The sequence below is a fragment of the Nothoprocta perdicaria genome, unplaced genomic scaffold (assembly GCF_003342845.1).
Source record: "Nothoprocta perdicaria isolate Ctin4 unplaced genomic scaffold, notPer1 scaffold_4, whole genome shotgun sequence".
NCBI classification, from domain to species: Eukaryota; Metazoa; Chordata; class Aves; order Tinamiformes; family Tinamidae; genus Nothoprocta; species Nothoprocta perdicaria.
This window is the reverse complement of record NW_020455643.1, coordinates 2,005,685-2,015,784: the sequence shown is the minus strand read 5'-3', so window position 1 is coordinate 2,015,784 and position 10,100 is coordinate 2,005,685. Positions and strand designations below refer to the sequence as shown.

The following is a 10,100-nucleotide window of genomic DNA, read 5'->3' as shown; positions in this document are numbered from 1 at the left end:
TTGATTTGTACCCAAACCTGGCTCGCAAGAAAAAAGCTGCTCTGAAACGTTACCACACAGAACACAGAGGGGGAAAATAAAAATATTTCCTTTAAACTCGCTCCCCAGAGCGCGGCTGCCGCTGTTTCCTCCCCTCCGCTTACAGGGATTTCTCTGCTCCGCACTTCCTCTAACGGCCGCAACGGCCGCAACGGCCACTTCGGTCCCGCCCCTTCCGCCCGGGCCCGGAAGGCGCCGCTCGTGCTGAGGCGCCAACATGGAGTATCTGGAGGGGCCGGCGGCGCCCAGCCCGGGCAACATGTGAGGCCGCGGGGGCTGTGGGGCCGGGAAGGGGCCGGGAAGGGGCCGGGAAGGGGCCACGGGGCACGGGCAGCCCCTGGGGCCGCGGGTGGCGGCGCTGGGGCCGCGCCGGGCGCTGCTCCGCGGCCTCCACGCGACGGGCAGCGCCGAAAGTTGCAATTACAGCCACAAACGCCGCGTGTCCCTCGGGTTGGCAGGGGCCTGCCCTCGGGCTGGCGTCTCTGCAGCGGGTTTGAGTCCGTTCGGTTGTTTTATCTTGGCACAGGGARGGGAGGTTTCGATTTTAATATTTTTATTTCATCTTTTTTAAAAGAAAATTTATCCTTTTCTACCTCTTAATAAGCTGCGTCTATACTAATTCTTACCCTGCTTTGTTTTGCACGCTCTCCTTGCGGCACGGGCTCCGGCGCGCAGCCTGTGCTGCCAGTGCGGCRTGGCCATCCCGCCCAACGCGGCCAACATGTGCGTGGGCTGCCTGCGCTGCCAGGTGGACATCACGGAGGGCATCCCCAAGCAGGTCACCGTGCACTTCTGCAAGCAGTGCGAGAGGTGGGTGCCCCGGCACAACCGCTCCTGGCTGCCTCTGTRAGCAGAGGTGCCTCTGTTCCAAGCTGGACATTGGGAAATAAGTGCCTGCCTTTTTAAGGGTTTTAATTTACTGAAACTGTTTCATAGTTTCTCAAATATTTTTTTTGCCCTGCAGGTATCTTCAGCCTCCGGGAACCTGGATTCAGTGTACCTTAGAATCCAGAGAGCTTCTTGCRTTGTGCCTGAAAAAAATCAAAGCTTCACTTAGCAGGGTGGGTACCCGAGTTGCTTTAGTGCTTCATAAAGTGAAATCTGACTAATGTGCACACGTAGCTCCTTGTTTTTACATAGACCTTATCAGCTGATCCATACTGAGCATAGAGAGTGGCCATCTGATCTCATGCAAGTCATCTGATTTTGAAGGACTTGCAAAYAAATTGAGGCTACTGCAGTCCAAATCTGTGACTTTAAGGCATGCAAAACTACAAAATTGTTGTCATCTCTATGGGAGTTGAGTGTAGTCAACTGAAGGAAGCTAAGGTGGTTTTAGTGCCATTTAATTTTGCAGTTTTCTTTTTAGGAGTTTTAAGGTTTATTTCTCCAAAGGTTGCTCGTGTGTTTGCTGTATTTCTGAAAGGATCTGTAGAGGTCTGCACACAGAATGAATCAAAAGTTATGGATTGGATGAAGTATCTCTTAGGTTAAGAATATTACCAGAGGAGAAAATCTGAGGTAGAGTAGTAGTTTGCCTTGTTGACATTTTTATATTAGGCCAGTGTTTATGTATTCTAAACATCTCCAAATGCACAAAATAGGATTTTTTTTTTTTGTGATAGCAGTTCTTAGTGCATCCTTGTTTCCTGTGTTCATATTGGAAGCCCACTGTGACTTGTACAAGTTGCTGTATCCACTTTTTCTTCCATTATTTTTGTATCTTATTTTTGCTCCGGTTTTTGAAAAGTTTAACTGCATCTGATAAATTGCTGTAGAGTATGTTTTTAGATATATTCCTGAATTTCGTACGTTCTTCTTGTTAAAGTTTGCTTGGAAATTAATTCATTTCCTCCTAAAGAAAGATTCTTGTGTTAAAGTAAAAGGGTGTTCTGTGCACTGACCATTGATGTTTCTGAACTGCTACTGATCCATTATGTTGCACTGCAGGTTGCCAGCCAAAAGCAAATCAGAGTCAACTGGAAAGTACTGATTAATTTTGTTGCTGTTATTAACATAATTACTCTTCCAGTGTGATATTGCTTATTTGAAAAAATACAGTAAGACTTGAAAGGAGAGAAGAAGTGCTACTCTGCAACTTATCTGTGTGCAAGTTGAGCACGGTTACTATGGGGCTTGTTAGATTGCTGAACTTCTGGCTTTGTTTTATTTTTTGAGGTTATTAACTTCCTCGGTGGATGAAGAATGAAGTGTAGCATAAATGTATGTTTTCTGGCAGCGCAAACTCCAGTAAAACTGTTGGCAGCAGCTAAGTTTTTGTACTTTTCCATTGACAGGTCCGGCTCATTGATGCAGGATTTATTTGGACTGAACCACATTCTAAGAGACTTAAACTAAAACTGACTGTACAGAAAGAGGTACCTGAACTATAGAATTCTGCATGTAGCTTTAAAAAAAGCGGGGGAGGGTTTGTTTGTTTGTTTGTTTGTTTTAATGGACGGGTCTTGGAAAAATTACTGATTTCATTATGCTCAAATTTAGCATTAAGAGTGCTGCTCATCACAGTTTGAACAAGGTTATCTGTCCCTGTAAAACTTTCCCAGAGAAAATACTGCTTATGTTTGTGACATGAATTTGACTTTGTGTCCTATAATTCTAGCAGAGGTAATAAAAATAGTAACAATTTGGAAGTAGTTTCAGAATGCTGAAATGATTGTATGAAATAGTCTTGTTTGGACATGACTAGGAAAGAGAGAGTGAAAACTCTTTAAACTTTTATTTTTGCAGGTGATAAATGGAGCAGTTCTTCAGCAAATATTTGTGGTGGAGTACATGGTTCAGTCTCAAATGTGTGAAGACTGTCACAGAATTGAAGCTAAGGATTTCTGGAAAGCTGTAGTTCAARTCAGACAAAAGGTAGAGGCAAATTTAGTTAATATTTAGCAACTAGATATATAAAGATAACAAATAGATGGTTTAAATAACTTGTGGTATAAATGCAGGATATGTGAAATCTTGTTCGCTGGGAAATGACTATTCCTTTTCTGGATCCTATTTCCATGTAATGTTTATTCTCACCATATACTCCATATACTCCATTTAATCCACTAGGATTAAATAGAATAACTTTAATAAATTTGTCTTGCTTTGGTTTCAGACTTTGCACAAAAAGACTTTCTACTACTTGGAGCAGCTGATTTTAAAACACAGGCTTCATCAAAATACGCTTCGCATCAAAGAAATCCATGGTGAGTGAATTGGCTTCATAATCCTTGAGGAGGAGTRGCCTGTTTCACATTGGAAGAATGTTTACATCGGTAGCTCTGTACAGACACGTGCCATATTGTTCTTTTTAAATACACTACATACTGGAAATGCAGTATTTCTAATAGTTGTCTTCACTGAGCTTTCCTTTCTTTAAGATGGCTTGGATTTTTACTATTCTTCAAAGCAACATGCCCAGAAGATGGTAGACTTTCTTCAGTGTACAGTTCCTGCAAGGTATGTCATCTAATATTTTGTTTGCTCTGTCTTGAATACACTTTGGGAAAATGTCTTTTATCTTTTTTGTTGTTGTTGTTGTTGTTGTTGTTTTTAAATATGCAACTACAAGTAACTTGTATTCTAGTTAAACAGAAACCCTTCTTACAGAAGGCCTATGTTTTTTCCATGTAGCCATTGTGAAAGGAATCTTGGTACATTTTGCCATTTCCTTAAAATATTTGTAGTATGCAGCTAGGTATCTTTTTGATATACTTTGTGATGATTGTGTTCTGCTTTAAATAATGTCTTTCTTACTGCTTCAAGGCTTTATTACTTATGTTTTATAGAGCAAAATCATCTCAACGCTTGATCTCACATGATATCCATAGTAATGTCTACAATTACAAAAGCACTTTCTCTGTGGAAATTGTTCCCATATGCAAGGTAGCTTCTCTCTGTTTCATCTTGGGGTAGTCAGTGGCTAGAGTTCGTTTTTGCTAATAGTGGTTAGAGGTTGTTCCTTGTCTTTACAAAGTTTTGAGCTACGGAGGCTCAATTTAGTGTCTGTTTGGGGAGGAGAGACAGTGCGTGTGTGTTTGTGCCCATGAAGGGACTGCAGATAGCAATTATTTTAAGGAGGTTACTGGGGTTACCTGGTGGAGTTTAAAATTTTAAATTTTATTAAAATTTTAAATTAAATTTTAATTTATTATTATTAATTTTCCTTTTGTGTGCAGGACAATGTTGTTTGTCTGTCACCAAAACTGGCACAGAGCCTTGGAAACATGAGTCAGATCTGTGTGTGCATTAGGGTAACGAGTACCATCCACCTCATTGATCCCAGCACTCTGCAGAGTAAGTTGTGAAATCTCCACTGCCCCGTGGCTGCACGTGGCTTTCTGCTGGCACAGGCTTTTACGTTCTGCTTTCGTGTTTTASGACCTCAGTGTTGACAAGGTGCCTGTACACTGGTAAATCCAGAGGAATATTTTTTATGAATGAAAGATTCATGCTTCAGACATACAGTAAGTGATCTAGCTTGGTATAGACAGATCATGAGCAGCTACTAAAATAAAACTTTACAGTGAAATGTTGTCCTAGGCACTTGTTTTATGATAACAAACTTGGACACGGTCCATTTGGCAATTACTTTAATTTTTACTAGTACTCATTTGTTTGTGGGTTTGTGTTTTTTCTTAATTTCTCTGAAACAAATTCTCACCCTGTCTTTTCAGTCGCTGAAATTGATGGCAACACTTACTGGCGCCACCCTTTCAATAGTTTGTTCCACCCGAAGCAGCTGGAGGAGTTTATTGTTATGGATATCACCAGAGTTCAAGAGAAGAGAAAAGGTGCAGGTGCAGGGGCAAGATCAAACAAAGTAAGAGCTGTCTTATATGTGAGGAGTTCCGTTTTGAATCATTCTATATTACAAAGTTACATATATGTTTTTCTTATCTGAAGCTTTCTATTTCTGTCGAAAAAACTCTTTTCCAAGTAATTTTCTTTATTTATAGAARTGGTTTTAAAAACTATGCATTAGGGATGAGAAATGGGAAATAGCAATTTTTGGATACTTGATGAGGAAATAAAGGTTTGATTACAAATTAATTTAAAGCAGTAATATAGCAGTATGAATGCTTTAATAGCACGGCAAGCTCTGCTGCTTTTGAATACGTATATATTTCTTTTTTATTCCTYAAGCACACACTGGCAGAAGCCTGGGTACAGAAGACTTCCGAGTTGAATACGGATCATCAGTATTTCTGCAATACTCACTTGGGACACATTTTAAATCCTGGGGACCTTGTCTTGGGGTAAGATTTTGGGGGAGGAGGGGGAGGTGGAAGAAGCTTCCATTTAAATGAGTAACTCTAAGATTTTATCATTTGAGTCATGCGTGCAGGAGGTGTTTGTATTTTGGTGATGATAGGACCAAAAATTACCTTGAGAAAAGGGCTATTAATAAAGAGATAGTTAATGTTTTGCCTATAAAGTGCATTTTTGAGTAATAGTTTTATTGCAAATCAATTGGGGGCATTTTGAAAATACCAGTCAATATGAGAATATAACACAACATATGGCCTTGTTGCTCAATAATAAACAGCACTGAGGTAAACTAGACTTCAGTACTAGCGGGCTTAAGGATGAGTGTTGCTGGAAGTGCTGGGAGCCCAGCAGAATCTCTGTGGATACTTCTGTATGGGACAAGTCACCACAATTTGAGATAACAGCTTTTGCAATTTAGTTGTAGTTAGGATRGCTTCTGTGGCTTCTAATTTGCTCTAATTTATTTGAAAATGTTCATTTTCTTATGAGCTATAATTTACAGTCTTCAGCATAATCATTCAGTGCATCAAGTTCAGCTTTGTATGTGTATGTAAAGGAGTAGGATAATGTCTCTGTTCTCATTTTTAGATTCGACTTGGCCAATTGTAACTTAAATGATGAGTTTGCAAATAAGATGAACCCACACCATATTCCTGATGTGGTAGGATCATTTTCTTGTATAAAATTTTCACACATTATTCAGGAGTTTTCGGAGTGATTGGTTTACAATAAATATTTAGCAGTTCCTGCCAAAGAAAAGGGACATTAATGCTGAAATTAGACTCATTCTGGGAATTATTTTCTCATGATCTCTTTTTTTTTGTATGTGTGTGGTGTTTAAATAATAGATTTCCAAAGTGTCTGGAAACTTTCAGATTGACAAATGCTATATAAACTGTATATAAAAGCTTCTTAGTGCCAGACTGGCCACTCCAGAACTCAAGGCAGAATTACTGCTGCTGCTGTCTTGTGTTTAGTAGTATAGTTGTTGACTCAATCTGTAAAATCAGCTGAATAAATGGTATCCAAATCTAGACTTGAATATTGTTTGGGATTTTGAGAGAACCTTGTCAGTTTTGTTTAAGGCATGTGTGTAAGTGGACCTGCTGTTATTGTTATACTTAGGTATTGATAAAGAAGAGCTACGACCGGTCCAAACGCCAGCGTCGCAGAAACTGGAAACTAAAAGAGCTTGAGAGGGACAGAGAGGGCATGGATACAGATGACGAAAGGTTCAGTATCTACAGGCAGCTTTGTAGTCCCTTCTACTAGGACATGGTGCCAGATCTAGGAATAACATTCCTCAGTGTCTGCTGAGGATAAACACAGTGTAATACCTGGAGTGATTTTCTTTGCAAGAAAAGCCTCAGCCAGGATATATATTATTAGCATCAGAAGCTTTTTGTCTTTTGTTTACAGTTGGCATTGATTTGGCTAAAGGGATGTTTTCGTGAAAGCACGGGAGGATTTTCATGGATGGTACATTTAGGGACAAAGCTGTTGCAGCAACAGCTGATTAATTCTAAATAACACTCAACTGAGCAGAAAGCTGAGGCAGTTAGTGTTAAAYGAGGACAAAGTGATTTAACCAATACATGCTAATAATTAAATGGAAAGAAATATTTTTGAAAATATAGGCATTTCACTCTGAATGCATATCTAAAGGACTTCATTCTGCAGTCCTTACTTGGAGCTTTGTGTTCTTATTTATGTTCTTATTTGTGTTCTTATTTATGGGTATTGTGTTCTTATTTATGGGTTTTTATGGGTATTGAAGTTCCCTGATGAATCTCTAGATAAATTTGCATAAAGTTTTAAAAAAAAAAAAAAGTGATTAATTGCACTAAGCTGCTTTTACAGACAATACCAAGACTTCCTTGAAGATCTTGAAGAAGATGAAGCTATAAGGAAGAATGTCAACATTTACAGARGTAAGACCTTTTTAATCATTTAATGGCATATAATTAGATCTTGACCGTTTCAGTTAAAATATTTATATTGAAATGCTGTGTTTGAATTCTTCCACGTGCTAATGCTTAGAGAAATGCTGAAASTTGAAACTGTGGGTTATTCTGTTTTGCACACACTGAATGGGATGTTTTGTGCATTTCTTTGCATTTAACATGCAAGATAGAAGTGTAGTTTTGGCASGGGGGAGGTGGTGTTAAAAAGCCCTCTACAACAAACAAATATCCCTGTGAAGATTTGTTAATTTATTTATCATCCTTCGTGAAGACAAGCTGCATTCTTTGTAGTGGGGTTTGAGGAGGGAGTTTGGGATTTTGGGGTTTCTTTTGCGTGTGTGCGTGGTGTTTTCTCAGTTTGTTGCTGTTTCTTAGATGCAGATGTTCCGGTGGAGAGCGACACGGATGACGATGGGCCGCCACGAATCAGTCTGGCTGAAATGCTGGAGGATCTCCATATATCCCAGGACGCCACTGGTGGGGAGGGAGCAAGTATGATGACAGAATAAGAACAACCACACGGTACATACAGTAAATGTCCGTTTGGGGAGGAAGAAATACTCAAAATGCCCAATACATAATAATTACAGTTTGTAATGTTTAGTTAGAAGCTGAACTTGGAAAATAATGTGATGGATACCATTATATCACTAAATCATGTTGCTGAATGATTATATATAATTTTCCAGAGGAAGCCGTTGAAGTTAAATCCCTGGAGCAGGCATTGTCGTGCAAGTTCCATGGGTTCCTCACATTCCCCTGGCAGCTTCTTCCCTTTAACTTCTGCAGTTGTAGGTGGTGTTATCTTACCTACTCTTTATTACTTTGTTTCTTATCTGTAAGGCAGATTTTTCCTGTCTTAATCTTTTTTTCTTTTTTTAGCACAGTGGTTTCAAGTATTACATGAAGATGCTGGATTATTCCCCATTATAATATTTGGGGGAACTTCAAGCATGCATCTTCTGTTCCTTTGGTAACGTAACTCCAAATCTACATGTTCTGTACACACACAAAAAAAAAAATTCCTGTAAGTTGATTGAAGGTGCAGCATCCTAAGTCAGAAAGATGGYGACTTCTGTTGACTGTAATGAATATTGTGGTGTGCATAATCTCTAATATAACAGATATGAACTATTAAAAACTATAAAACTTTTTTTTGTCCATCACTTGGTTATCTGTTAAATTACTCTCTATTGTGAACCCAAATAGGACACATTGGTATAGTTGGACATAGAATATTGATGTCAGTCAGCTCTCTGTTCACTTCTCTGTTCAAAGGTGGCACAACAGAAATACTGCTAAGAGTTTATGTGAGTTTACATTTAACAGAAACAGGGAAACATGCCATGCAGGAAGCATAATGTTGCCACTTATTCTGCAACATGTTTTGTGAAGAGTTAAAAATGAACTGGCATATGTGAAAGAAGGGAATACTTGTAAAAATGGGAAATTTATTAAGAGATGAGTAGGATTGAGTTACAGAGGTATTATTGATTCCTCTGTGTAATTCATAAACTCGGTTAAGTGTTCTCATTTTGTCTGTCACTACTTGTGTGTTTGTAGAACTTCTTGAGAAATATATAAGGCTGAAAATTCACTGCACTGTTTCTCTGTAGTACCTGCTGATGAGGTGTCAGGAACACCTTTCTGAATGACAGCACTAGACACCTTTTTAAGGTGTTTTAATGAAAAATTAGGAAACAGTCCAGGCCTTGCCAGTGGGCTGGATGTTGCTAGGTAAGAGAAATTCTGCCTTCGTCTTTAGTTCAAATGTTAGCTGTGGACTAAGCATTTCTGAGCAAGTGTGACTGCTTCGCAACCCAGTCTTGCCTCTGTTCCTGGTGTTTGAGCCCCAATAGAGTCCCTAAGAGGCAAGTGAATTTTTGATCCTAAATGATGAGTTAAGTTCAGGGTGGTTTGTTTTGTTTGTTTCTATCYGTCTTATAATCATCCCCTTGCAAAGGGAAAAAGTGGAAATTTGGAAGGCAATTTTGATGCAGCCGAGTGTTCCCTTGGAGCTGGCGAGTGAGTTGTTAGCTCAGGGATCCCTTAGGAGTGTTTCTCACTCTGTATTTGTCATGCTGAGCTTTTTTGCTTCCTCTCAGGAACTTTCTATTTTTATTATGTAGAGAAACAGCCAAGAAAAATCCATAAAGTTGCTGAGAACTGGAAGTGTAATTTATATTATACTRCTAACTTAGTTCACTATAGGAACTGCATAAAGCAATGCTCAAAAAAATCCCTGAGAATAGAGCTGCATGACTAACCTGAATTATCACTCCAGTAAATTTTACTATGCTCTGGTGGCGGGAGTGTTGGGATAGAGATAAAACTCAGTCCGGCTGCCTCCTTTGGACCGTATCCGTGGAAATCTTTCAAGAGCTTTAATTTGTAGGCAATTCATAATGTGTCTGGGTGGGATGTGGTTTGGGCTGTGTTTTTTCCTGGCGGCTGAGAGCAATCAATCCTTTATCTTGTCTTGTTTGCTATGAACAAACTGTCTCCTGTTGGGGTGAAGGAGGAGCTGGAATCAAAGTGGCACCGTGTAAAATGAGCTTTTATCGTCCTCTTCTTCCTCTCTGATGCTTTCCTTGTACATCCTAAGTTCAGATGTGCTGCAGTCCCATCCGTGTTTGCTCTGTGGCTCTCCCTTCGCCTTCTGTCACTYCCACAAGGTTTATTACCCGTCTGTATTAATTTCCAAGCATCTTCCAGCAAGGGACTTGTCTGGAGAAACTCACACCAAAGATGCCAGTCATAAATCTAAGCCTCYGGCTAAGCTTGGTGTGTGTTTGTTTGCTGGCTGGTAACGCGTAGTGACAA

General features: G+C 39.7%; 1 protein-coding gene across 1 annotated transcript; it reads left to right on the top strand.

Annotated features, from left to right (window-relative positions):
* Window positions 1-256: 256 nt before the first annotated feature.
* Window positions 257-8,433, top strand: NMD3 (NMD3 ribosome export adaptor). Its single transcript, XM_026045407.1, has 15 exons — window positions 257-300; window positions 715-849; window positions 1,004-1,100; window positions 2,337-2,417; window positions 2,788-2,916; window positions 3,158-3,248; window positions 3,423-3,501; window positions 3,831-3,927; window positions 4,221-4,338; window positions 4,719-4,864; window positions 5,188-5,300; window positions 5,902-5,974; window positions 6,439-6,545; window positions 7,174-7,244; window positions 7,653-8,433. Exons 1-15 carry the CDS (start codon window positions 257-259, stop codon window positions 7,784-7,786), a joined length of 1,515 nt encoding a protein of 504 aa, XP_025901192.1. The 3' UTR covers window positions 7,787-8,433.
* The last annotated feature ends 1,667 nt before the right edge of the window (window positions 8,434-10,100 follow it).